A 27515-nucleotide genomic window follows, 5' to 3' on the forward strand; every position below is an offset into this window, starting at 1 on the left:
ATGATGGAAGTCATAAAATGATCTTAAACACATTTGCTAGACATCGTAAGGGAGACCATTAGTATAAATTAATTTGTTTATAACAGGAGAATTTCAAATAAAATATTTGGTTCCTGTATGTCTAATGGATGATATTGTACGGACGTTTGGGTTTGGGTGGGGTGACGGCCGCCTGTGTGGGGAGAGTTTGAGCGTCACACCGTTTCATCCTGTTAGCTTGAGAAAAACTCTTTCGCTTCGTCTACTCAGGTGCATCAGAGCTGCACAAAATGTAAGCAACCTGGCGTTTAACAAACAGAAACCGATACGTTTCTACCGTGTAGTAATTACTAGCGTAACCTTTTATATATCCACGGCTTAGTGATGACAAATATCTACCGATAGCCTTGTGTTTGAAGTGTTTGTTTGTGACTGCAACACTCGCGCAGTAGCACTGTCTCTGCCTACGGATTACAGTATCTCGCATCCTCACCGTACAAAATCACCCGTCGACACGTATTGGGTTATCTGTGTGGAAATGAGGTGAGTCTGCTCATCAAAATGTATATTTTATCGGGTTCTTGTGTATTACAAGCAGGTTAGTCAGAGCTGAGCGCTTGTGTTCAAGATGGCGACGCGGGTTTGAATGCAAAGGTGAAACATTGAACTGAAGGCTATTTCTCTTAGACCAAGTTAAACTTTTGCACCTTTACCCAGTATATTTGTTTGCATTATATTTTTAAAGTATTTATTCGTGTCTCAGCGGAGCAGCGACACGCAGGCCTTTGTCTTCGATTTCGACAAAACGGTATTTCCTCGTTGAACTACTAAGTTAGTAGCCTCCTGGCTAACGTAACGCCATTAGAGATTATACGAGAGCCTGTTTTTACCACACCATGTTGAACGTTACTGCAGAAATCGATTTAAAGTCTCTGTGTTCATATAGAGACACTAGTCGTTTGTGTTTTTTACTTGAAGTATATGATGATGACTCGCACTAATGGGTTAGCCTGTTATACATGTAAAAGCCTTGGTGATCTTGTAAAGTCATGCACCAATTTATAAATATGAAACGTGCTGAAGACATTGTGTGCTATTCACTAATGTTTATCTGCCTGTAAATTACGTAATGTTTGGACTTAGTACGTTTTAAAAACTTAACGATTTGCCTTTTACAAGATATTTCTGTTAGGATATAAGATTATATACAAACAACCTTAAGGATTACAGTGTACAGAGGCTAAAGTCTTGTTGGTAAAAGGTGCATGTTTTCTTTTTGTAGCATTTCAATATTAATTGTGAGTGACTTCTTGCATGTCCAGAGGATTTGCACACAGAAAACACATTTAGGTTTGTGCTAGAATGCAGAGTTTGTTTTGCATCCTTTGCTGGGTTTACATCCTAATGTCTGCATAATGTTAATATGGGAAAAGTTGTTACTGTGTTTTAGGACAGGGCAAACAAGGACTTGTCCCCCACACTTACAGATCACATGTTGCTTAATATCACAAATGGACACATGTTAGTTTGTTTTATCTTGTAACAAGCAATGCCGGGATATCTGTTGGTTATGAAAGGCCTCTCTCTCTTTTGACCCTGCACCAAAAAACTCAACTCCGTATGCAGCACCACTTGCAGTTCAATTAGGCATGCCATCAGGAAAGATATAATGTGCTTTTATAGCATGCCAGGCTTGTTTTTTTCCTTTTTTCCATTTCTCATCGCTGTTGGTTTTTATAATAGTTTGCTAATGTGCTGGCTGGCGGACAGTAAAGTGGAACACAGGACGTGTAATTGTTGTGCTCCTGTGTCTGCAGCCAAGCATGGTACAGTAATGTTAGCGAGCAGGCAAGCGCTGGAAAACACTTGGGGGCAAGCTGCCACGTTGACGCTCTGCTTTCTGGGGTTTTGATTTCAGGGTGACATTGTAATGTCCGTTCTCTCATCACAAGAATGTATAGTAGATGAGCTGTAATGAGAATGTATGTACAAACAAACCGATTGTGATTTGCTGTCTTGTTCAGTTTACTTGGTTGCTTAAAACATTGTTTGTCGATGCGTTCAAACATTAAAGGGGAAGTTCACTCAAAAAGCAACTTTGTGTGATTTTTTTTTTTTAACTCACCCACATGACGTTTACCATGTTTAGAGAACTTCTGGCGTCTGCCGAGCACAAATAAAGATATTTAGGTGACATCCGAGAGATTTCCAGGCGTCCTCATAGACATGATGGTGTCAGTTTTTGCCAAGGTCCAGAAAAGTACTAAAGACATTGTTAAATGGGGCCATCTGCGCATAGTGGCTCTGTTGCATTTTTTTGATGCGACGAGAACGCTTCATTTGAGAAAAACAAACCAAAATAGCTGCTTTGATTGATATATTCATCTATTGATATAGAGATAGGAGAGCTTGCCCTCGCTGAAAGAGAGAGGACAATATATCTATTATTTAGTTTAGTTTTTCGCACATAAAGCATTCTCGTTGCTTCAAAACAATTCAACCTTTGCCACTATGCGCAGAAGTTCTCTAAACATGTTTAACGTCATATGTGGGTGAGTAAAACAATCACACAAAGTTGATTTTTGTATGAACTTCCCCTTTAAGCAAGGTGCGTAGATGCTAGAGAGTTTGTCAGCGAAGAGATTCCATCTGTGGAGAGGGTGCCATTTTATGCTAAACCACTGAACTGATCTTGGATCATTGTTGTTGTGAAACCGTAAGCTTCCCTGGAAGCAAAACGGGCACACATGCCCTTCATTTACTGCATCTTTCTATGCACTGTATCACTGTTTAATAGGGGTGCTCCGATCATTTTTGGGACCGATCGTTGTTCACTGAAAGTTGTATCGCCCGATACGATCACCGATTATAGGGGCTATTTGAAGCTTTTCCATAGCATTATTTATTCAAATATATTTAACAACAATTTATATCAAGTTGGGTTGGCCTGATAGACAATGCCATCGTCGATGGCTGACAGGCATCACGATGGTGAGCCGGCATCGTGATTCCAACAAATGTTTCACTTTCGTCACGTGACTCTCACTGCAAGTCACTTCGTGAACAAATATGAACAAGGCTAAGGGGCATTTATGCTCGCGCTGTACAGACTGGCCTGACTTAAGTGTGGAGATCGCGCTATATAATGAGGGAGCACAGTTTGCGCAGACCTGCCTGATTTTACAACTGTAAGACGGCCGTCTGCGAATCCCGCATTTTATAAAGAAGCCTGTGTCTGCACATCCCGCACGGTATAAAGACGTACGTGTGTCTGTGCAGCTCGCATCGCATAAAGACGGGCCTCACTTTATAACGCGCATAGTAATGTCATCGTCCATGGCGATGTTCCACTTTATACCAATTTGATAGACCTTGCCCATCCCTAATTTGTATAAATTTGATAATGTTATTTACATTGGTTCTGTGTAAAAAACAACATGACGGTTGGTCGTGGGTGTAGGGTAACACTTAGCCTTTATTATATTGATTATTTATATATATATATATAGCATAATAATAATTTAATCATTTTTCAGTTCTCTGGTGGCTGCTTAAAATTGTTCCTAGTGAGCAGGAGCTGTTCTGCAAACTGTGGACACAAGCCCCGCCCCGCCTCCCAATGTTTTACTGTAGCCATCATTTGCCAATTTGGTTGACATCGCCGAACCCTAATATCAAGTATTCAAATTAAGAGAAGAGAAAGTCTCATGAATTGACATTTGAATATTGGCAAGTAACATATTTACATAAAACATAGCAGCCTGTGACATGAGTCGCAGAAACCCTTCGTCTTCCACAATATATAGTGGCTGATGATCAAACCAAATGTATTCCATTATTTGATCTGATATTTCTTTATGCTTCTTTCTGTCCTTGCTGTAGGGTTGATGCTTTTGAAACGGTTGCGCTAGACTTTCATTTTAGACTTTTAATTTATATATTTAATGTTTCTGTTACTAATCACATTTTCTACTGATTGAGAGAGGAAATAGTGTTGTTGATTGACTTAAAATACCCTTTTATACTTCCATGGTGACAGTGACAGGATCCCCTATAACAACTGCAAAGTTTAGACTTCATTAACAGAGACTCGCGAGTATGACACGGGACAGGCAATGTGTGCGGTCTTCTGAATTAGAATTTTCTTTAGTATTTATCTGCCTTATTTGATCGATCTGACTCTGCAGATGCCATAATCCCTGTCTCTCTCTCTCTCTCTCTCTCTCTCTCTCTCTCTCTCGCTTTCTGTTTGTTTGCTTTTTTAATGACTAGTGTACGTAGTTTGCTACGGCAGTGCTGATTGGGCATAACCAGGTGCGCTTACTCAGTTTGTTAGCATGAATGGGACTGAAAGCAGGCTTGAAAATACGTGTTTCATAACTTTCACATCACAGCCTCATGCGATTAGCAAATTTTCGATTAATTTCAATTAATCGTTCAGCCCTAGCAGAGAAGATCGTTTGGAAAATGCTTACGTTTGCCTGCCTACAGTGCAATCATACGATCCCTCCCTCTCGCGAAACACCATCCAAAGCCACGCCACCTCCAAAACACACAAGCGTGCACACCGACCAGAAGCTGTTCAATCGGTTCCAGTGAAGTCATGTCACATTCACCGTTGAGGAAAGATTACAGAACAAAGTAAATTACATTACTACAATAACGAACATCACCAGGTACCTGCACTCTGTCCGCCATTGTCCCACTGCCTGCAGATCGCACATGAGCGGGCTGATGACGTATGTTTGCGTGAACCCAGTGCGCAGTGGTATGCAAAATACTCTGACTGTAAATGTACACATGACGGGAATTACTAATCCCCTTTATGATAATCCAAGGCTAGTCAACTCCAAAACCCTGCTACATTCAATACAAAAGTAATATTCATAACAATACTGACGTCTTGTATAGCAATTTAATCGGTCTGTCCAGAAAACGTATCTTATTTGCAATGTTAAAATCTGCAATCCACAGCCATGGGCAGGTTTGCGCACACCAAAACGCGTCTTGTGCCCTTAAAAGTTACTGCAGGGAAGGGTACACCAAGTGAACAGTTGTCTCAGATAAAGGAAACTGTTTTTTAAATTACGGGAAACATTACCAATGTATGATTGGTAAAACAGCTGTTTATCTCCCTTCAGAACTCGCACTACATAGGATCTAACCTTTAAGTGCATTAGGCACAGAAGTGCGATTGGAATTCACCTGAAGATGTGAAAATAGTATCGTTTTTTGCACAGATCAACTGGTTTTAGAAGACGCCGGTTTAACGTCACAGGGGGCTGGGGTTACTTTTTTGACTTTCATTGATTTGAGTTTTATGACTTCAACCAAATATATTCATAAATATCTTCTAATTCAATTTATTTTATATAGAACTTTTCACAATGTGGATTGATCCAAAATAGCTTTATAGGGGAGAATAAGAAAACCGAAAAACACAAAAAAGGTAAAACACAGTACATGGTGTTTATTATAAGTTAAATTATTCTAGTAAATAATATCTAATAAATGTGGTCTCCCAGTGGTTTATTTTGCATTAAGTGAATGCTTGATGGGTTGTAGGGTGATAGAAGCTCTCTTATGTAGGTAGGAGCTTAACCTTTTAAGACTTTATAAATGATTAAAAGAACTTTAAAGTCAATATGATACTTGATGGGTAGCCAGTGAAGGGTTGATAACATTGGGGCTATTTAGTGGTGTTTTCTGGACCGGGTTAGAAGTCTGGCAGCTGCATTCTGAACTAACTGTAGTTTGTTTATTGATGATTCAGGACAACCACTAAGTAGTTCATTACAGTAGTCAAGACTTGAGGTCATAAATGCATGAATAAACTTCTCCGCGTCAGCAACACACAGAATATTTTGTAATTTGGGAACATTTCTTAGGTGGAAAAAGGCTGTTTTTGTGACATTTGAGATGTGATTTCGAAATGACAGGTTGCTGTCCTATATATCGCCCTATATCGTACATCCTTCAACTTGCAGGTTATAATCAGATATATTCAGTTTACGTGTCTTTGGTCCGATGAGTAATATTTCTGTTTAATTAGAATTTAAAAGAAGGAAATTACAAGCAATGTTTTATATCCTTGATGCAGTCTGCTAATTTGGATAGCTGCAAGGAATCACCGAGTACCGATCCGATACTAAGGTAAAAAATGTAAAGTGCACAATTACTTAATAAACTATGTGCATTGCAGTACAAGACATCAGGCTCGACTTAACATAAATTTCCTGACCCCGTAAAACAAAATAACAAACTAATGATTCAAAAACTTAGTAAATAGTTTATTAAACCAGCACCGGTGCAAAACAAATGAAAAATAAAACAAAACTTTTCACTATCTTTGGACAAAAGACATTCAAAATTAAGGTGCAAATTAAGCAGCTGAATAAAACAACAGCTTCACTAGCTTGATAAACGGGTATAAATAAATGGAAACAAAATCTCTTAATAATTTTTAAGAAAGTGCAAAAATATTTAAAAAATCAATTCGCAATAAAGCAGCTGAAATTGAGCAAAAAAAGTAATAACTTTACTGCTTTAGATATATTTAAAATAACATGAATCAGATCTTTTTAATGCTTTAGTCACTAAAGCAAAGTCCACTTAACTAAACTAAAGTTTAGTGAAAATAAAATTTAACATCCAACACAGAAACAGATGAATAAAACGCTAGCTTCCCTAGCTTAGTAAAACTGCACATGTTTGTTGCATTTAACGTGGCATTTTGTGGCACAAAATTCTCATCCAACCAGTGTGCGGTTAAACTTAAAAGCGACACGGGGGACACGTCGCAGCTCCAGATATCTGTTGTAAAACTCACCGCATTGACATCTTTAATTTTTTCGGATATGTGTTTGCAGACTTTTCGGTACAGTTCAAGGTAGAGATAAATATCAGATAAATATTTACGCTTCGGCTTGGCGTACTGCGGCTCCAGGTGGTTTATAAGGAGTCTGAAGCCATTATTCGCAACGACGGACAGTGGTTGCCCATCCATAACAATGAAAGCGGTGGAACTTATTGGCGTAGCTGTTGTAAAATAACTCCAAATGACAGATATTTTGGCTCGCTCCATGCTGTTCGCTGCTATATGTTCACTTGTTCACGTGCACTACGTACAGAGCACGTTGCTAGCGTATGATGTCGCACGTTGCTAGCGTATGATGTCGCACGTTGCTAGCGTATGATGTCGCACGTTGCGCAATGCACAGCCGCCCACGAGAGAGTTTAAGCGCCGGTGTCTCCATGAACTTTTACATCGTCTAGCACAAATTTTGTGTCAGACCGGGTATCGGTGACAAATTGCACCGATACACGATCTAGAATTTTATTACGTATCGACGCCGATACCCGATACGAATATCGGATAGGAGCATCCCTAGTTGTAAAAGTTTGGCCATACCAAACAATAGTTTGGTTGTAAAAGTTTGGCCATACCAAACAATAGTTTGGTTGTAAAAGTTTGGCCATACCAAACAATAGTTTGTTGTAAAAGTTTGTCCATACCAAACAATAGTTTGTTGTAAAAGTTTGGCCATACCAAACAATAGTTTGTTTGTAAAAGTTTGGCCATACCAAACAATTGTTTGGTTGTAAAAGTTTGGCCATACCAAACAATAGTTTGGTTGTAAAAGTTTGGCCATACCAAACAATAGTTTGGTTGTAAAAGTTTGGCCATACCAAACAATAGTTTGTTGTAAAAGTTTGGCCATACCAAACAATAGTTTGTTGTAAAAGTTTGGCCATACCAAACAATAGTTTGGTTGTAAAAGTTTGGCCATACCAAACAATAGTTTGGTTGTAAAAGTTTGGCCATACCAAACAATAGTTTGTTGTAAAAGTTTGGCCATACCAAACAATAGTTTGTTGTAAAAGTTTGGCCATACCAAACAATAGTTTGGTTGTAAAAGTTTGGCCATACCAAACAATAGTTTGGTTGTAAAAGTTTGGCCATACCAAACAATAGTTTGGTTGTAAAAGTTTGGCCATACCAAACAATTGTTTGGTTGTAAAAGTTTGGCCATACCAAACAATTGTTTGGTTGTAAAAGTTTGGCCATACCAAACAATAGTTTGTTGTAAAAGTTTGGCCATACCAAACAATAGTTTGTTGTAAAAGTTTGGCCATACCAAACAATAGTTTGTTGTAAAAGTTTGGCCATACCAAACAATAGTTTGTTGTAAAAGTTTGGCCATACCAAACAATAGTTTGTTGTAAAAGTTTGGCCATACCAAACAATAGTTTGGTTGTGTATGCTTCCAACTTTGCTAGTTTTGTCCAAGACAGATTTTGGAAGTGTGTATGGAAAATCTTTTTTGTGCCCTAAAGTACACCCATGCAGGCTCTAGTGCTGGGGATTCCTGCTGTTTGATATGCAAACAGACTCCTGTGCTGCTAGATCATGGTACAGAGGTCTTCAAGCGTGTCTTCTGTCAAACAAATTCACTTAACTTTTTGATTCAATCTAACTATACAGTAAACCTTAGACTGGTATGTGTCAGACCATGTGTAGATATCACAGACAGCATTATGCTTAAATGTGTCTGAGCTAAACAGTAGGGCTGAGTATCGATTCAAATGTTACGATTCGATTTCGATTCCCAAACTCTATTCGATTCTCGATTGTTCAATGCTTGCATACAGTTAGAAATCATGTAGATATTTCTTAAAAAAAGACTGTAAACATCAGATTACAATGGTGAATTAATAGCAAGAAATGAAAAGCCACAAACGTGCAGTGTTTCCGCTAGGAATCTTGGGAACTGTGGCGTTTGGTGATGTCACGCTAATTAACATATTTGTGACGTCATCGTCATTCTTGGTTTTTGAGTTGCAATTTCAGGCTAATTTCGCTATTCTCTGAACATACTTTCTGATTCTGTTTCTGTCATCATCTGACAAAATCACCATACACATGTGAAAGAGAAGTGATATTGTTTACAACACAACACGTAGCCTCTATATATGTTATCCAGCACTGATTTACAGGTGAATTGTGCTCATGTATATACAAACAGTCAACATAACAGTGAGTCATTGACAGGTGTTTGGAACACTGTTTTGTATTCTTTTATTCGCGAATCGGCTGCCGTATGGTAAATTAAATGTGCTGCTTCTCCCTTTTTCTCACTGCATAGTCAGGCTGCGAGTGAGACCAAACCAAAGCGAGACCTCACACCTGCCTCGCGGGGCAGTACTGGCAACATTTCCCCACTGAATGAAAGTCAGGGTTTATCCAAAAAGGCGCATGGTATGTGCGCTTCGTCTGAACAAAACGCAACATATTTTTTTGGTCCGACATGTTGATTAAGCAATGAATGAATGAATGATCAGATATAGTGTTGTTACATCAGTTACTATCAGTGGCCCAGTGGTTAAAGCGTGGCAGTTTTCTCCTCTCCAAAGCTCACAAGAGGCTGCAGATGCAAAGCTTCTGTGAGACGTTGTGATCGCGATTGTCGCGCGTTTAAATTCAACACAACGAACTTGAGTTTGAGCAAGGCTGCCAGTGCACTATTTTAGGAGGAGTAAAGCCCTGACAAATGTGGCCTCAACAATCAGATGAATTACACTTGTCCAGTTTCGTCAAGTGGTTTGTGTGACCAGATTTTAATCTGTTTTAGGCATTATTAAACTGTTATTATTATCACTTAAAAATATTGTTAATATAAGTTAACCTTTTAAATTATTTAACAGATGTATCGCTCAAAATCTCTGCTATGGGTTAACAGGTAAACGATCAATATGAGCATCCCTTTTGGAAAGTTATCTAAGATTAATCATCCAGCTAACTTCTCAGGTCAACAGTGAACCACCAATCTCTCCCAGTAAAGGCAAGGCAATTTAGTGTTGTATATATGAAAACCTCTTGATGCACTTTGTGCTGACATATTGCATCCTTAGAAATCTTAGAGAATTTAAATCATTTCTACTCATTTACACCAGTACTTTTGCAGAAAACCAAAGAGAACATTTGCATACCAATGCAGTGAAACAAAGCATTTTTCATTAACAGGTAGCTGCCATTTGTTTGCGTCTAGTGAGCCTAGACCTTTAGAATTTTGCTCTGTCATGGAAAGAGTTGGTACGCAATCCTGCAGAATCCTTGGCTCTTAACAATGTTTTTGTTCCCCCCTCTCTCTTTGTCTCTCAGGTGGTTTGGAAGCACGGCCATGCCGACATCAAGCCGTGATTGAGTAGCAGTGGTTCAGGCCCCGTCTGAGCCTCCAGCACCCCACCAGACAGCCACAGGATGTCTAGTTCAGGCTTCTCCCCCAGCCAGGGGTCCTTCAGCAGCGATCAAAGTCGATATCCACCACACTCCGTGCAATATGCCACACGCCACCAACCGGTCAGTACCAAGCACACCTTGCACTTCCCCATTATAATGCATGATTTTGTGCAGACTTCTACCGTAGATCTCGATCTTGGCTGGTTGTTGAATACGAAAATTCTGTCTCAAAAACGAACCTTTTCTGGTTTTGCTTCTACTTCAGACCTGCTTGCTTATTTTTTGCATTCCAAATTCTGACTAGCACCCCTTTTAATGTCTGTAGCCAAGAGTGGTCCTTAATTCTTCTTTTACTGTGCTCTTTAACAGCAAAAGTATATTAGTAAGGTTATAAACAGGCTGGTACATGGGTTGGTACATCCTCTTGTAAGCGGTAATATTAGAAAGGTTTAATAAAAGATTTATTATGGATGTATTGCCTCTTTATCAATTTCAGTTTTTTAATTGGAGTTATATGCTGAATTGTTTTCTTTACGTGGGTTGTGCTTAGGTATGTGCACAAATATTCGATCCGCAATACCTTTTCGAAAATTAAAAATGCTATTTGAATATTCATATTTTTCATAAGAATAAAAACTGGGTTACCGCTACAGAAGACAGAGGTATCATGCCTACTACAGAGTTATCTTCTTCACTTCATCTGTAATGATTTTATAATATAAAAATCATTTGTATGTATTCCTTAATTGTGGTTTACCAGCTAGCAAGCTAGTTTAAATATATTAAGTTTACACACCGGATGCCGGGATCGCGGGTTATGTTTGGCTCACATCACCATATTAAAATGTTTCAGAACTGGTGAGCCACAGAATTTGTTAACATTACATACATTGGGTATAAAAATACCATCATCATTTTAAATGTAGGCTTGTGCCAGTGTTCAGTAATACTGTACATCACCGTAGTGTTAATACTGTACTCCACGGTAGTGTTAATGCGGTAGTGCTAGTGCTCCTTTGGCTGCTTAAAATAACACTGCATGCGTTTATGCTGTGGCGTCATACGCAGTAATCCGCTAATAGCAAATTAAGTAGTTGATGGCAGTGTGGCAGAACAATAATTTAGATTTAAAGTTGAAGGTGGAACTCGACACTATCGTAACTTGCCACAGTTAAAATTAGGGATGGGTACCGAAACCCGGTACTTTATCGGTTCCGGGGCTAAATTGTGAAAGACCGAAGTATCTAAGCTCTGACGTTAACGGTTCTGCTGTCGGTACTGGAGAAATTAAGAAAAACATTTCCGATTTATTATTGCTAAATAAATGTTACCTAGCATATTTTCACTGACAAACCATTTCTAATTTGCGATAATATTAAAGACATTAATATTAAAGACATTTACCTGCATTATCGTTATTCGCAATCTCGCACGCGAAATGTCCGTCTGTCCCACACAACTCAGAGCTCGCGCGCACACAACACGTGCAAGCACATAACACGAAAGCAATAGAGTGACGATGGCGGAGAGAATAAAAAGGTCTAAAGTCTGGTTACATTTCACTCGAGTAGATGCAGACAATGCTCGTTGCAACAAGTGCAAAAAGATTTTTGCTTTTAAGAGCGGAAACACAAGCAATCTGGCAAAACATCTTTCTTATGTGCAGACAGAAAAATGCTAAGTTTTCGACTGCCTAGCTAATAGTTCATCATCCACGTCCTCAGGTACGTATGCTAGCCTAGCAGTCTTCCTAAATAACACCGACATAAACATTGCATAAGGTTTCTTTAAATTAGTATGTAATCATTTAATAATCACACATCACATAAAAAAATAGCCTACATATAAATTAGCAGTAGCCTTAATAAATCTTAAACATTAAAAATGCTTTCACAGTACTGCATTTAAAATGGATGAATAATAATAAATTATGCTTAAGAAATTATAAAGCAGTGCAATTACCTAAAAATGAATTTGTAGTGATGAAATAAGATATGTTAGGTCAGTAAAGAATGTTTAAAATGGTGAAAACAACTCCAGCTTTAGTTTTATCTTTCATAAAAAACACAACAAAAAGTACCGATAAGAGTACCGTTAAAGTGCCGGATCGATAAGTGGTATAGATAAAAGTAGTAATACCGTTAAAACCTTAACGATACCCATCCCTAGTTAAAATATAGATTGGTGGCTTGTGGATATTAAAATGGAGGCACATTTAATTACAGCGGTCCCCTCCCTGACGATTTTTTGCTTAAGTTAACTGCCTTAAAAAGGCCTTCTTTTCGTCACGTGTACTACGTTAATGAATGATATTACATATACAAAAGTATAATTTACTTAGAATTTAACTGTCCTATTATTTGAAGAAAAAAATCCACCCTACTGTCCTTTTTGGCTGCAAATGTGTCTGTCTGTCCAAATTGCTTTAATTTAAGAGCAGAAGAAATATGGTTGTTAGACTTCGAATCTCTTTCCTTAGCTCTTGCAAAAATGTTCATATCGTTAAATCCTGTTGTAGTCCATGGATTGAATCCTCCAGGTGTTTCCTCAAATAGAAGACATGGCCAGCAGAAAAGTTTGTTCAGGCTCACAGAGCCTTTTACCCACACGTTTTTACCATATAATTCTGCTCTAAAACTGCATGTTTTACCATCTAATGGTTATTTAATGTCCAGCTTAGGTGTGGGTCTACCTTTGTTTTTTTTATTTTCAGCTGCTACACAAAAGGGAGCTTTGTAAATTTGTTGGTGATAAAATATTCCATTTCCCGTCCCTCCATGTTTACAGTTCTACACCATCAACGGCAAAAAATGTGTACCCTTTTTGAGAGCCCTTTTGAGACGGCAATACAAGAAGCTACTCGTTTGCTGAGCGCAGGGTTCTTGATAGGGTGTAGGAATGTAGGAGGGTGTGAAAATAATATATAATAACTATACCAGAGGTGATGTGCAACGTTTAAGAAAAGTTACTAATATATAGACTCAAATGTAGCTTGTCGTTCATCACATCTTGTGGAAAAGATAGCATACCTTATGACCTACAAGTCATATTAAAAAGTAATGTGATTATCTGTTCTGACTAAAAGAAAACAAAAGCGCTAACTAATTGGTTTTGCAAAAATGTCCCTATTCATGAAAATTTTACAAAATATGATCCGTTTATGTTGGCTCAATAATTCATCTCATTTTATTTGTAACCCAAAAAAGTTACTTTTGTAGCTTTAACTGGGACTTGTTGTTGGGAATTGTAGGCCCTAAGACATGTGACTTGTGCTACACACTGTAAGTGGTCAATAAGAACATTTTTCCTTCTCTCATCTAAGAGCCATACCTATCTCAGTGCTTTGTCATGGGGCGTTCACACATACAGTACTGTGGCTATATCATTGGTCATAATGGCCATTACGACTGTTGGGTTATCTAAGGTATTTATGAGTTACTGATGAATTTCGAAATTTTATTATACATGATAAATTTATGTAAATTTTGTGTATATCATATGTATTCATCAACAGTCATGTTTATTATGAGTAAAACTCACGATGTTGTTTTCCACAAAACTCTCATGTTTTCCACAAAAAAATCATGTTCCTGCACGTGGGCAGAAACAAATCATACAGAACAGAAATCACAATAAATATGATTTCTCCATCATGCTGATACTCAACTTCAGTCTCTGTTTTATTGTATTTTATTTCATTTTTTATTTCATTTGCAGCATTGCGTCATTGCTAGGGGTTGGGAATCGAAAATCAATTTCAATATAGAATAGAAATCGAAAGACTAGGAATCGGATCGAAATCGAAAGGAAAGGGAATCAGTAACTTAATTCAAATTAGAATTCCTCTTATCGATTCCTGTGGGCATGTTTTAAGAATAGTATACGTGTTGCGTGATCTGCTGATTTCTCTTTAAAACCCTTGTGAAATTAACTATATTTTTACTATAGTTAAACCATGCTTACAGGACTCACAAATTAACCATAGTTTTGTAATAGTAACTACAGCTTAACCATGATGTAATGGAACTATGGTAAAACAAATTGTAATAAATCAGAAAAATCATGGTGTTGTGTGTTTATATACACAAAACCAGTCAATAAGCAGGTTAATGAACATACACCGGAATCGCAACAAATAGCAGAAAATATTGTTTGTTGTGTAATTCTTAGCAGTTCAAATGTATAATCTTAAAACGAATATTATTGTTTGTTTTAGATGTAATGCAATGTGTATACACAATTCATGGTTCAATCACGCTCCATTGTCTGCTTATGTAACACCTCTTACCATATTAGGAACATCAGGTTCCAAAGCAATTGTACTGACAGGTACACACACCTTACTTGCATATACATTTGGAGCAGTCTTATTGAAATTATACCACAAACTGACGTAAATTTGTGGGGATGTGGTTACACAGGGCTTTTCAGACAGGTCTGGGTGAACATTCGCTTTTATATAGAATGCACATTTTGTTCTGACACTTTAATTTTGGGAGTTTTAAGTGTCTAATACATGCATAGGCAACTTATTACACACCAAAGACACAGAAAAACACCTTTTCGTGCCATGTGACCTGCCATAAAAACTGAGAACTGAAATAAATATATCGATCATGAGCAGGAGTACTTACAAGGTTACTTGCAGACTTTCCATGAGAACTGATTCTAGATATTCTTTCCAATGAAAACATGCTCTTAACATGCTGGTTATTCATGCTATTAATATCATAAATGCGATACAGTGGGTACGGAAAGTATTCAGACCCCCTTATATTTTTCACTCTTTGTTATGTTGCAGCCATTTGCAAAAATCATTTAAGTTCATTTTTCATTTTATTAATGTACACACAGCACCCCATATTGACTGCAAAAATTTAAACAATTCATTTTTTTCTGATTTATATAAAAAGAAAAACTGAAATATCACATGGTCCTAAGTATTCAGACCCTTTGCTCAGTATTTAGTAGAAGCACCCTTTTGATATAATACAGCCATGAGTCTTTTTGGGGATCCTCTGCTATTCCTCCTCGCAGATCCTCTCTAGTTCTGTCAGGTTGGATGGTAAACGTTGGTGGACAGCCATTTTCAGCTCTCTCCAGAGATGCTCAATTGGGTTTAAGTCAGGGCTCTGGCTGGGCCATTCAAGAACAATCACAGAGTTGTTGTGAAGCCGCTCCATTATTTTAGCTGTGTGCTTATGGTCATTGTCTTGTTGGAAGGTGAACCTTCGACCCAGTCTGAGGTCTTGAGCACTCTGGAGAAGGCCGCATTCATCTTTCCCTCGATTGCAACCAGTCGTCTTGTCCCTGCATCTGAAAAACACCCCCACAGCATGATGCTGCCACCACCATGCTTCACTGTTGGGACTGTATTGGACAGGTGATGAGCAGTGCATGGTTTTCTCCACACATACCGCTTAGAATTAAGGCCTAAGGTCTCATCAGACCAGAGAATCTTATTTCTCACCATCTCGGAGTCCTTCAGGTGTTTTTTAGCAAACTCCATGCGGGCTTTCATGTGTCTTGCACTAAGGAGAGACTTCCACCAGTCTGCCATAAAGCCCCGACTGGTGGAGGGCTGCAGTGATTGTTGACTTTCTACAACTTTCTCCCATCTCCCAACTGCATCTCTGGAGCTCAGCCACAGTGATCTTTGGGTTCTTCTTTAACTCTCTCACCAAGGCTCTTCTCCCCCGATAGCTCAGTTTTGCCGGACAGCCAGCTCCAGGAAGGGTTCTGATTGTCCCAAACGTCTTCCATTTAAGGATTTTGGAGGCCACTGTGCTCTTGGGAACCTTAAGTGCCGCAGAAATGTTTTTGTAACCTTGGCCAGATCTGTCTCTGAGCTCTTCAGGCCGTTCCTTTGACCTCATGATTCTCATTTGCTCTGACATGCACTGTGAGCTCCAAGGTCTTATATAGACAGGTGTGTGTGGCTTTCCTAATCAAGTCCAATCAGTATAATCAAACACAGCTGGACTCAAATGAAGGTGTAGAACCATCTCAAGGAGGATCAGAAGAAATGGACAGCACCCGAGTTAAATATATGAGTGTTACAGCAAAGGGTTTGAATACTTAGGACCATGTGATATTTAAGTTTTTCTTTTTTAATAAATCAGCAAAAATGTCAACAATTCTGTGTTTTTCTGTCAATATGTGGTGCTGTGTGTACATTAATGAGAAAAAAATGAACTTAAATGATTTTTGCAAATGGCTGCAATATAACAAAGAGTGAAAAATGTAAGGGGGTCTGAATACTTTCCGTACCCACTGTATGTAGATGCACGACGTCATGGTTTATAATCTGTCTCAAACCTACAGTATATAGCAAATTGACTGACAGCTAAAAATACTTTATTACTGCTGCATTTTTGCAAACTTAAGCGTTACAGAAAAAGTGTCCATTTATTTACCAGCTCATGGTGTCTGCAGGTATTTATATGCGACGTGTCTTTGGCGGGAGAAGCATTGCTCACGGAGTGGAATGTGTTCAAATGAAGCACGTTTGGTGCTAAATAAAGATATTCGAAGATATAGCGGAAACATATAATCAACATAAATGTCCATGAGTGTGAGTGATGTGTACATCTCAGTTATGTAGACCCGCTGCTTAATTTAAACTACAGAAGTTGTAAGATTTTTTTTAATGGTTCATTATGTCTTTCGGTCCGGATGGAACACAGGATAAGCTGGGGGAAAGCCTGTCATCAGGTGGTAACTGGACTGTTGCTTTGTCTGGGAGTAATTTTAATCTGCTTTTCAGGTGGTTCATGCAACATATTTTCCCACACACGCTCTCCGTCCGCTGGTGAAACTGTACTTATCTGTGTATGTGCGCGCACGTGTCTGTGTGTGTGTGCGCATCGGGTCGGAGCTCTATACAAAGAGCAGAGGAGATTTGTAAAAGTGTGGCCGTCTAGAAATGAAATGCCGCCATATAAATAACCATATAAGCAAGCTTCCGCTTCTCAGGCTGTTGTAATTGGTCGGTGCCCCTCTCAGTGCACGTGTGTTCATCAAGTTTGGCTTTTAGCAATAAAAAGTAACAACATCAGCTTCACTTTAGCAGTTGATGCCACGTTTCAGAAAGTTGCAAGCGGAGAGAGAGACGGCTGAAAGCACAGCCTGTATATTTTCATTCTTTTACAAAAGCAAAACATTTTGTAGATAATGAATTCACACAAATAAAAGTAGACCCATCACAGTTTTATTTGTCTTCTTTGTATAACCAAAATTACTGGAGTATTTAAGTCTTTCTATAATAAAAAAAAAGACTTGTTAAGACTAGGGCTGCAAGTAACGATTATTTTTCGGACTAGTCAACTAATATAACGATTCTTTTTTCAGATTAGTCGACTAATCCAACGATTCTTTTTTATTTTTACTTTATTAATCCTTTGGCAAACTTTCCAAGAAATAATAAGTTATAGTATTTTCTTACATTACAAAGCATATCATACTTTTTACTCAACTACATTTCAAATAAATGTTATTGTTTTAAAATTAAAATTGTAATCCTTGATTACATTAAAATCACCATTTTCTTTTAAATAAGTAATTTTAAAAGTAAATTTTTTTATTAATGTACTTATGTACTGTATTAAAGGCAAAAAAAATTATGATATATGCTCTGTAATTTTTCCTCCAAGTCATATTGGACTGTTATTTTTAGTCTCATAATGTAATTGAGTTAAAGTAAGAATACTACTATCTATCATCTCTTGTTTTTTGCACAAAACTATCAATGTATATAAGACTCCAATGCAGAGTGGCATTACGTGGGCATGCGCATACTGGATTTATGCATTTGCTTCGTTACTACAGTTATGCGCATAACAGACGCACAATGATGCACTTAAAGCACCTTCACCTTCTGAAGTTGCGGGGATCATTTTGCTAATAACAGTTAGAAGAGAAGACGAGAGATATGTTACATGTTTAACACATAGTGCGTTGCATCCATCCAACACTTTACAGTTAAATACATTTAAGACTTAAAATAATGTGCAATTGACTATTCTGTCAACTGATGTGCGATCACTGACGCAGCTCGAGCTAGCAAATGCTTTCAGTGCGAGAGTGCAATCCTTTCAAAAATCCATAATCAAAAAAATGCTTTATATTTACGTTGATAATCAGCCAGGGGGATAGCCTAGTGTGGAGATGATAATACCTGCATATTATTTTTAGTTGCTCTGACTATCATAAACAAATCTTTTGTCTAATCTCTTTCTCCCTCATGTACATACTTGCTGTCTTTTTGCCCACATGTCTTTACTTTAAAGCTTCTCAGCCCTCATCTGTGAGGCCATTTTGTTTTTGTTTTGACCAGTTCTTTCTATCTGATCTTTGTCTTTGTGTGTTAAGGAGTTCACCGTTCCAGAGTACCGTGCACCCCTGCAGGACCTGCAGCGTCGCAGACCTTCACTGCTATCAGAATTCCATCCCGGCACAGAAAGGTGACTCATCTCCCATCTCACCGCCATTTCGCAAAATAATATGCTTCTTCATTTTTTCACAATACAATTAGATCCTGTTTCTTATTTTAACCTTTTATCCTTTAATATTTTTGTTCTTCTGAAATGACCAAGGCCATACAGGTTGGAAAAAGCAGTGGCCCTTTGTGTCATAGTGTAACAGTGTGTCAATGTTTCACACTTTCACAATACGATCAAGTCCAGATTATATTTTGTATTCTTGTGTCACAATATTGCAATGTGGTTTAGAATTGGATGTGTTTTGTTTTTAAAAGCTTTAGTACAAAACTGCGACTACAAAATATATGTAAGCTTCTCTGTCATCTCTTGCAGGCCCCCGGAGCGCAGGCACGGCTATGAGCAACAGTTTCATGCCACCTCAGCTCACCAGGAGCAGGAGACTCTGGAGACCAAACGTCCTCGCATGGAGAACTTAACCGAAACACACTTTTCGCGAGCTCAGCCCACCAACATTGTTCTTCCCCCTTCACATACCATACCGGACAACATCAGGACTTCCGGAGAGGTTAAGAAGGTGAAATACAGGCACAGCTACACGCATTACCCTTTTCAATAAACCAGTTTTATATTAGAAATAAAGATTTACCAAGACATGTTTACATATAGCTACATTACTGCAAGCAGAATGTTGGATGTTATGAATGGTACATTTTCATTGGATTTGAAATATCTGGTTTGTCGCTCTTGTGTTCTGCCTTTTAACCTCTTTTCCTCTGGTGCAGGAAAATCAGTTCAGTGTGAAGGTGGAGGCCTCATCCCCGGGTGGTGTTCGTAAGGTGGTTGAAGATGCAGACACATCACCCTCCAAACTTTCCAAGGAGGAGTTGATTCAGAGCATGGACCGGGTGGACCGTGAAATCGCAAAGGTCGAGCAGCAGATTTTCAAACTCAAAAAGAAACAGGTGTGTAGCCTCACTTAGCATGTTCTTAAACTCCACATTGTGCCTTTTATCTTTAATACTTATGTTGTCCCTCTGAGACGGGCATGTCACAGTTCCTCCCGCTTGTATGAGCTATTCCTGTGCTGTTAGATGCTGATCACAAATACTTCAGGATTGCATCATGAAAATCACTGTTACAATTACAAGCATTGCTAATATTGTTAGGTTAGAAATTTGATCAAACCTCTATAATTAGACATTGCATTAAAAGCATCTTAAATTAGGTACGCAATGAAAGATACTCCTAGTCTGGTGGAAATAAAAGTACATTTACTTTTGTATCAGAGACTATAAAACATCAGACTTTGATGTGGGATTGGGGCAGGTTTTTTTCAGAAAAACTTATCATATTTCAAGTATGCAATATGCTGATTTGTTTCAGGCTTCAGGTTTAAAGTGCATTGTCATGTGTGTTGTCTCTTAGCAACAATTGGAGGAGGAAGCAGCCAAGCCAGTAGAGCCAGAAAAGCCAGTGACGCCGCCCCCTGTGGAACACAAACATCGCAGCATCGTCCAGATCATTTATGATGAGAACCGGGTACTTTGGCACATTTCTTAACCTTTTAATTAATTTGCATGAGCACAGATACGTTGATTCTCTCTGCTTGTGCACAGAAACCTAGTTTTTTCAGAATGTTTTATTTTGCATCCTTTGTATTAGGAAAGACTTGGGGAGGTGCACCTCTCAGAAAACATAGACAAATAGAGATCATTTTGGATTAATTCGGTTTAATTACTACTTGGAGCATTGGGATCGCTAGACGTACATTTTTTTCGATTGAGATGAAAATCTTCTTTTTCCTGTAGCTCAAAATTAGACGGTGAGCATTCTGACTCATTATGTCAGCAGCACGGGTCTCATTTATGTATTAGCTTCACTTAGGTCATACGTCTTGTGATTAGCTGCTGATCCAGAGGTGTCATGTGGTGCACTTGAAAAACTTCAGTGTACTAAACTGTAGTGACAGTTTATTGTAATTGAAGCAAATATTGCCAGAATACAAGGTGGAAGAAAGAAATACAGATACAGTGAGGGAGTTCCATCTCCTAACTTGCATCGCTGAATTAAGAATGTTGTAGAATGTCGCAGCTCAGGAAATTGTGATTTTTGGGATGTTTATTTTTATTGCCTTTCACCCTGGAGGAGTAGATTTTTTGCAAACAAGTGATAAATCATCATTTTGCATGAACTATTTCTGTAGGAGCTTTTGAGACACCACACAGACACACACAACCTCACACACACTCTATCAAAGCTGCAGTCAACAAATGAGAGCACAGTTTGTTCATTTTGCTCAGTGTGTCGGCAGTCAGACTATTTAACCACAAGGTCATATTGTGCATCTGTCTCTCCAATGTTCTCTGTCACAGAAAAAGGCAGAAGAAGCCCATAAGGTACTGGAAGGGCTGGGGCCTAAAGTCGAACTGGTGAGTTTAAAATTGTCTGATATGATTATTTTGTGAGTCTGTGGTAATCTAGCTGATCTTGCCACCCTTTATTCATTTCTTTGCAGCCTCTGTACAACCAGCCATCTGATACTAAAGTCTACCATGACAACATCAAAACGTGAGTATCTGTCTCTCTCAGCTCCAGTAATATAATGCTGTGCGCAAGTTTAATCACATTGTGACCTTTATTGAAGTCGTGTACTTTATATATTCTACTGAATTTAACATTTCAGCTATATACATGGACTCCGACGTTTCCGTATACATGCAGACCACAACAGCTGTGATCGCTCTGCTTTGTAACTAGAGATCCTCTCAGAGATCAGAGCTGTTTTTGTGGAGAAAGAGAGAATAACTTGAACACACTCTCTTGTGAACATGTTTGCTCTTTTTAAAGTTTGGTAGAGTTTTAGTCTTTAACTTAAAGGTGTCATATGGCATTAAACCTGTATTTCTGTTATTCTTTGGTTTGTTATAAGTTGCCCATGCATGATTTAGACACGTAGAATTGCAAAAATTTAAGTGTCGGAACAAAAGATGCATTCTATCTAAAAGCGAATGCTCACCCAGACCTGCCTGAAATGCCTCGTGTAACCACACCCCCACAAATCTGCGTCAGTTCTTAACACGATTTGACTGCATAAAAAAAAGATTTGCAATTAAGTGGGGGTACATGTCAGTACAATTGCTTTGGATCCTGATGTTGCAAATATGGTAAGAGGTGTTACATTTCCATCACACGCTAGCAGTAATCGACGAATCACTACGCACTGGTTAACCGGCCAATCATCGCAGACCTCGCTTTTCAGAACGATGCACTTTGCAAAACATCTCATTTCAGAGAGGCAGGGCAAAGAGGAGACACAAACATGCACGGTTGGAAAATACAGTGTTTTTGAACCTTAAATCCTGTATACACATTGCATTACATCCAAAACAAACAATAATATTTGTTTTAGCGGTGTCATATGACCCCTTTAAATGTATTCAAAAGTGATGTATGTATCAGATTGAATTGTTCCATAAAGAAACCCAAACATATTTCACCAAATGGTAAAAAGGCCAATTGGACATTATTCATTTACCTTGAACATCTTTGGCATTGTGATCAGTGAAGCCATAAGTGCCAAAAACCCTTTTGACCACCATGTTAGTCAAAAGCATGGGTTTTACACGGAAGTATAAGACAGCGTTAAGCGTGTGTCAGAAAGGAATGTTTTTACTAGGTGAAAGTGTGTTTGTGGTTATCGCTAAAGGAAATCCTGTCTGTGTTGGTAGGTTAAAGTGATGTGTGTGGAGGTCAAGGTCAGTCTGCCTGTATTGCGTGTATCCTGTTGATTCAGACAGTTCTCCACGCGGAACGTGAGGGTTTTGAAGTGCTTTGAATCGCCAATTGAATTTTTTTTAACCAGAAATAGTGCCTTTTGTTCAAAGCCTGGTTCTCAAATGTGTATGCCTTTCTTTCTTCTGCATAACAAAAAAAAGTTATTTTGAAAAATCTTGGTAACAGAAAACATTTGCTTCTGATTCACTTGCATTGGTTTTGTGTCCATACGATTGAATTCAATGGGGACAAACGTTTTTGGTTACCAGCATTTTTCAAAAATATCTTTTATGTTTTGCAGTAGAAAGAAAATCACACAGGTTTAAAATGACATTTTGAAGGTGAACTATTCCTTTAAGAGCAACTTACAAACAAGGAATATTACAATAACATTACTTCATCCTAAGGAAACTAACGTAAGTGGAACGATACACATTTCAATAAAGATATAGGCGAGACACTAAGACAACAGAGACAGGTACATGTCTTTAGTTGTTTGTAAGGTTGACCTGGATTCAAGTTTCCTTGATGGGGTTGAGAAGACCAAAAGCTGTTTGTCAAGTTTGTATGTGTATCAGTTCACGGTTGTGTGCATTGGTGTTTGGTTTCATCTGGTTGAATGTAAACATGCAGGTTTTTATTGCTTCAGGAATCAAGTGATGAGGAAGAAGCTGATTCTGTTTTTCAAGAGGAGGAACCACGCTCGCAAGCAGAGGGTAAGCGACACTGTGACTGTAAACATTAGATTACAGTGTTAGTGCTCCTCCATCAAGTTGCTGAGAAACTAAAATGCGATTAAAATGAAAATCATTTAAGACGCATTGTTAAAGTGTTGCTGTCCATTATTGTTTGGAGTTTTTCTTTTTAAATTGGCATTCTGAAAAACGAAGATGTGCGCTAGGCTTTTTACTGCTCAGCACTTTGCTCCATCTCTGGTTAAGGCTATCCCGAGGTGAAGCAACATTTTTATAGGGATAGTTCATCCAAAGATGACAAATCTCATCATTTACTCACCTTCAGGTTATTTTAAACCTGTTTACATGTATTTGTTCCAATGAACACAGAGAAAGATATTTGGAAGAATGTTCGCAATTTCAGTTCTGGAACATCATTCACTACCATAGTAGGATTTTTTTGTTGAACACAAAATGAGATATTTCGAAGAATTTAGGAAAACTAAGAGTTCTCAGGCACATTTGACTAATTTATTTCTTCCTTCTATGGTAGTCAATGATGTCCCGGATCTGAAAATGACTAACATTCTTCCAAATGTCTTTCTATGTGTTCATCGGAACAACTTAATTTACACATCTATGAAATAACATGAGTGTGAGTAAATGATGACAGAATATTTATTTTTGGATGAACTATCCCTTTAATATCACCTGTGACTAGGAACAAGTCTCCTGACCTCTTCCCACAGCCGACATATATGGTGAATGAGGATGTTTTCTTTAAAGCCTATTCTAAATATACACTATTCCAGCCACACGGAAGCATTTTGACTACATTTTTAAATAGGTTCTCAGGAAGGTATAGTTCAGTGCAATTGCTTGTTAATAGACCGAGTCAGTTAGACCTTTTGGACCAAGAACAGTCAGCGTTGGAAATGGCCAAAAGCCAAGAGGAAGGTTAACTGTTCAGAGAGGGAAAAACAAGCTGTTTTTGTTCTCCGTGTACTGTAGTGCAGACACACAAACCGAATCTGCACAGATGGCAACCCCTTCTTATTAAATGTCTTTGTTCTCTCTCACTCTCTCTCTCTCCTTAGCACTCTTGTATTCTCTGTATACTTGTTTCTTTGTTAATCCTGTAGCTTTAGTATCATGTAACACACTGCTCGCCAGCACTACTGAGAATATGAAGGTGTTATGAGACATTTTTTGGTTAAATTAACAGGACTTTGATTTTGTGTTTGTTTTTTTAAGGGTAAGGTATATTTGTAACAAGAAAAATAAATCATTGTTAAAAACAAAAAAATGTAAACAAAAAAATAAAAAAACAAGTAAATAAAAATGTGTATTTATCAGTTTCTCAAATTTTTTCTTGTGCATTTTGTTATAGGGACGTAACAATATTACTGATATCGTGGTATCACAAAAGCAAAATTGTCTGAATATTATTTTGGTCATATATTATAGGTCTTCTGGGCCTAACATAGAGAATGTTAGAAAAATAATAGATGTCAAGGTCCATCTGGTGCAATTATTTAATTTTATATTAGAGATTTTTAGGTTATGTGACCCATTTCATACCTCGAAGCCACAGTTGTGATGAGAGGACAAAGAAAAAAGGACAGGAAATGACGTGGTTAAGTTGTAATGTTCAATGATTGTTTAATAAACACTGAGGGCATATTTCCAAGTCACCATTTGTCTTTGTAAATACTGCAATACATATCGTATCTTTTGACTTTGACAAAGGTGTTATACACAGTGAGTTTTTGATATAATTACATTTCTAATTATTTAAACATATTCAAAATGTTGTAAGATGTATAACATCACAATAATGACTATATTAGTAAAATAAGGTTTTGAATAAAAGCTGTCAGCCTAACTTGGTTCTTAGAATTAAATAACATTCAGGAGCTTAAGATATTTAAAATAGATTTGATCTACACACTCGTTTAGGGTGAATTCACTCTATAACTGTTGATTAGATGGAATGATTGACACAACGTAATGCAAATGGGACATTGTCAAATTTCGTTCAAAGCAAACATGTCAATCGACTGATTTCTTTTTTAGGAGCAGAAAATTTGCCAACGTTACGACGAGCTGATGACGGAGTGGGAGAAGAAAGTCGAACGAATGGAGAACAACCCTCGTCGTAAAGCCAAAGATAGTCGCACACGCGAATACTACGAGAGGCAGTTTCCAGAGATCCGCAAGCAGCGCGAGCAACATGAACGTTTCCAGAGGTCAGCCAGGCCTTCAAGTTTACCTTATGACTCAGTGCTCTCCCACATTCACCAGTATTGCTTTTTGTCGACACAGTTGTGACGTAACATCTTGTGTAAACACTCATATTGTTCAGTGTGATTCAGCAGTTGGCCAATCAGCATTGAGGATCCTGTGGGTGATTGGGTCAGACGTCAGTCTGTAATAGTACCTGGTATACAGGTTGCTGGGCTTCCCTGAATTATAGGGATATCTCTCCCTCTCTGGAACACTACCAAGGCAAAACAGAGGAACATTAAATTGATAGTTCACCCAAAAAACTAAAATTCGGTCATAATTTACACACCCTCAAGTTGTTCCAAACCTGTATAAATTACTTTGTTCTGCTGAACACAAAGGAAGATATTTGAAAGGATGTTTACAATTTTCAGTTCTGGGAACAACTTGAGGGCGAGGAAATGGTGGCAGAAATGTCATATTTGTGTGAACTATTCCTTTAACCATTGACCTTGATTCTGCGTAAAATACATATACACTTTTTGCTGATAAAACAAAAATGTGTTGCTGTTGTAGTTTATTGCAGATTGTCATACTGTGTAGAGGTGTTTGTCCAATTGATATTCCATTAATAGAGCTAGAAATAGTGTTACAGGGACTACAGAGGTGATGCATATTTGTTCTTGAATAGACGATGCTATCTATTTATAGTCTATGAATTATTTTTAATAATATGAATTATTACTTTTACTCGAATCATATTAAAGAGAAACAAACAAAGAAAAACAGTTTTTGTGGAGCTGTTTATTCCGTAGTGTTAGTAAAAAAGTAAGGATACAGGAAACCCTGCCGGTTGTAAGTTTGGTGTCCCTTCCACATTTGCAGAAGAATGCCAGAAACAAATGTCTAAAAAAAATTACTTTGATTCCAGTAGTTAAAAACACGGCATCAGTTTTGAATAAGAAAGTTCTGTTTCTTTAGTTTTAAGGTCATAGGAGTTCCTTTAATTCACAACTAACCGTCCAAATTCAGTGATGTTTGCCGGTTGGGATTGTTTAGAAAAGCCAGTATGTGTAGCTATTGTTGCTGGAGCCCGTCTCTAAACCGTAGAACTTCAGAGCTCATGAATAGACCTAGAGGAATCCGGCCAATAGCTGTAACCGCTGCTTCAAAGGCTTTTTGTGGGAGAAGAAACAGGGTGGGACTCTGGTCTGGTAGCTCGCTGGGAAAGCGCTGTTTCATGGATCGGAGACAACAAAGCCAGTAACAGAAAACTCTTTTTCTAACCGTGCTTCATCCTTCTCTTCTTTAGGGTGGGCCAGAGAGGAACAGGTCTGTCTGCCACCATTGCAAGAAGCGAACATGAGATATCAGAGATCATTGACGGCCTTTCGGAGCAGGAGGTAAACCAGTGGCTTTTAATATCTGATCCGTAAGCCAAAAGACACCAATTGTCGTTCTTCTATTGCCCATTTAGACAAGAAAAACTGACACGCATGGTGACCAGCCAACCACCATTAGGTTCATTTTCTATGTGCCATTTAAAATGTTTGTGCCAAAGTTATACATTGTATTGAAAATAATTATGCTTTTACTTGACGTTCCGACAAACCAATGGCTCCCGGAAATTGTCTTTGAGTCTATTGGCAGTCTGATAGGAGCTTGTGATTCACAAGTGCTTACCAATTTTGAGTGCAAGATGCATCAAGATAGTAAGTGACCACACAGTGGGCTCTGGGTGTGTCATCAGAGGCTCAGACTAGAGTAATGTCAACAAGTGCTGCAGAACCATCCTGGACATCAAAAAACCTTTGTGTCTCTCGCAGAACAATGAAAAGCAGATGAGGCAGATGTCTGTCATTCCTCCCATGATGTACGATTTGGAGCAGCGACGAGTGAAGTTTATCAACATGAATGGTCTGATGGATGACCCCATGAAGGTCTACAAATCTCGCCATTTCATGAACGTCTGGACTGAACACGAGAAAGCACTCTTTAAGGAGAAGTGAGTAACTGTGGTCACATTGATGTAATTGTGTTTGTGTGTTTCTGAACTTTTCTGTTTTCTGGGAGACAGGTTTGTGCAGCATCCAAAGAACTTCGGGCTGATTGCTTCGTTTTTGGAGAGAAAGGTCAGTGTGTGTTCTGATTTTCTCTTGAGTTTGGTTGACTGCATTCGCA

At 38.3% G+C, this 27515-nt stretch overlaps 1 protein-coding gene across 7 annotated transcripts in view; it reads left to right on the plus strand.

Annotated features, from left to right (window-relative positions):
• Positions 1-178: 178 nt before the first annotated feature.
• ncor1 (nuclear receptor corepressor 1) overlaps positions 179-27515 on the plus strand; it is a 70146-nt gene continuing 42809 nt past the window's right edge. For 5 of the 7 annotated variants that reach the window (XM_079484424.1, XM_079484427.1, XM_079484430.1 and 2 more), the window contains exons 1-13: positions 179-522; positions 10142-10339; positions 18590-18681; positions 19033-19234; positions 19443-19622; positions 20086-20199; positions 21033-21089; positions 21176-21228; positions 23084-23150; positions 25185-25357; positions 26647-26737; positions 27161-27339; positions 27412-27466. In XM_079484424.1, the coding sequence (XP_079340550.1) occupies positions 10241-10339; positions 18590-18681; positions 19033-19234; positions 19443-19622; positions 20086-20199; positions 21033-21089; positions 21176-21228; positions 23084-23150; positions 25185-25357; positions 26647-26737; positions 27161-27339; positions 27412-27466 (1362 nt within the window). In that variant the 5' untranslated portion in view covers positions 179-522; positions 10142-10240. Of the gene's footprint in view, positions 523-581; positions 634-724; positions 788-10141; positions 10340-18589; positions 18682-19032; positions 19235-19442; positions 19623-20085; positions 20200-21032; positions 21090-21175; positions 21229-23083; positions 23151-25184; positions 25358-26646; positions 26738-27160; positions 27340-27411; positions 27467-27515 lie in introns of those variants that run through there. The other 2 variants (XM_079484425.1, XM_079484426.1) reach the window with 2 other exon arrangements.

Source organism: Barbatula barbatula, assembly GCF_947034865.1.
Source record: "Barbatula barbatula genome assembly, chromosome: 2".
Taxonomy (NCBI): domain Eukaryota; kingdom Metazoa; phylum Chordata; class Actinopteri; order Cypriniformes; family Nemacheilidae; genus Barbatula; species Barbatula barbatula.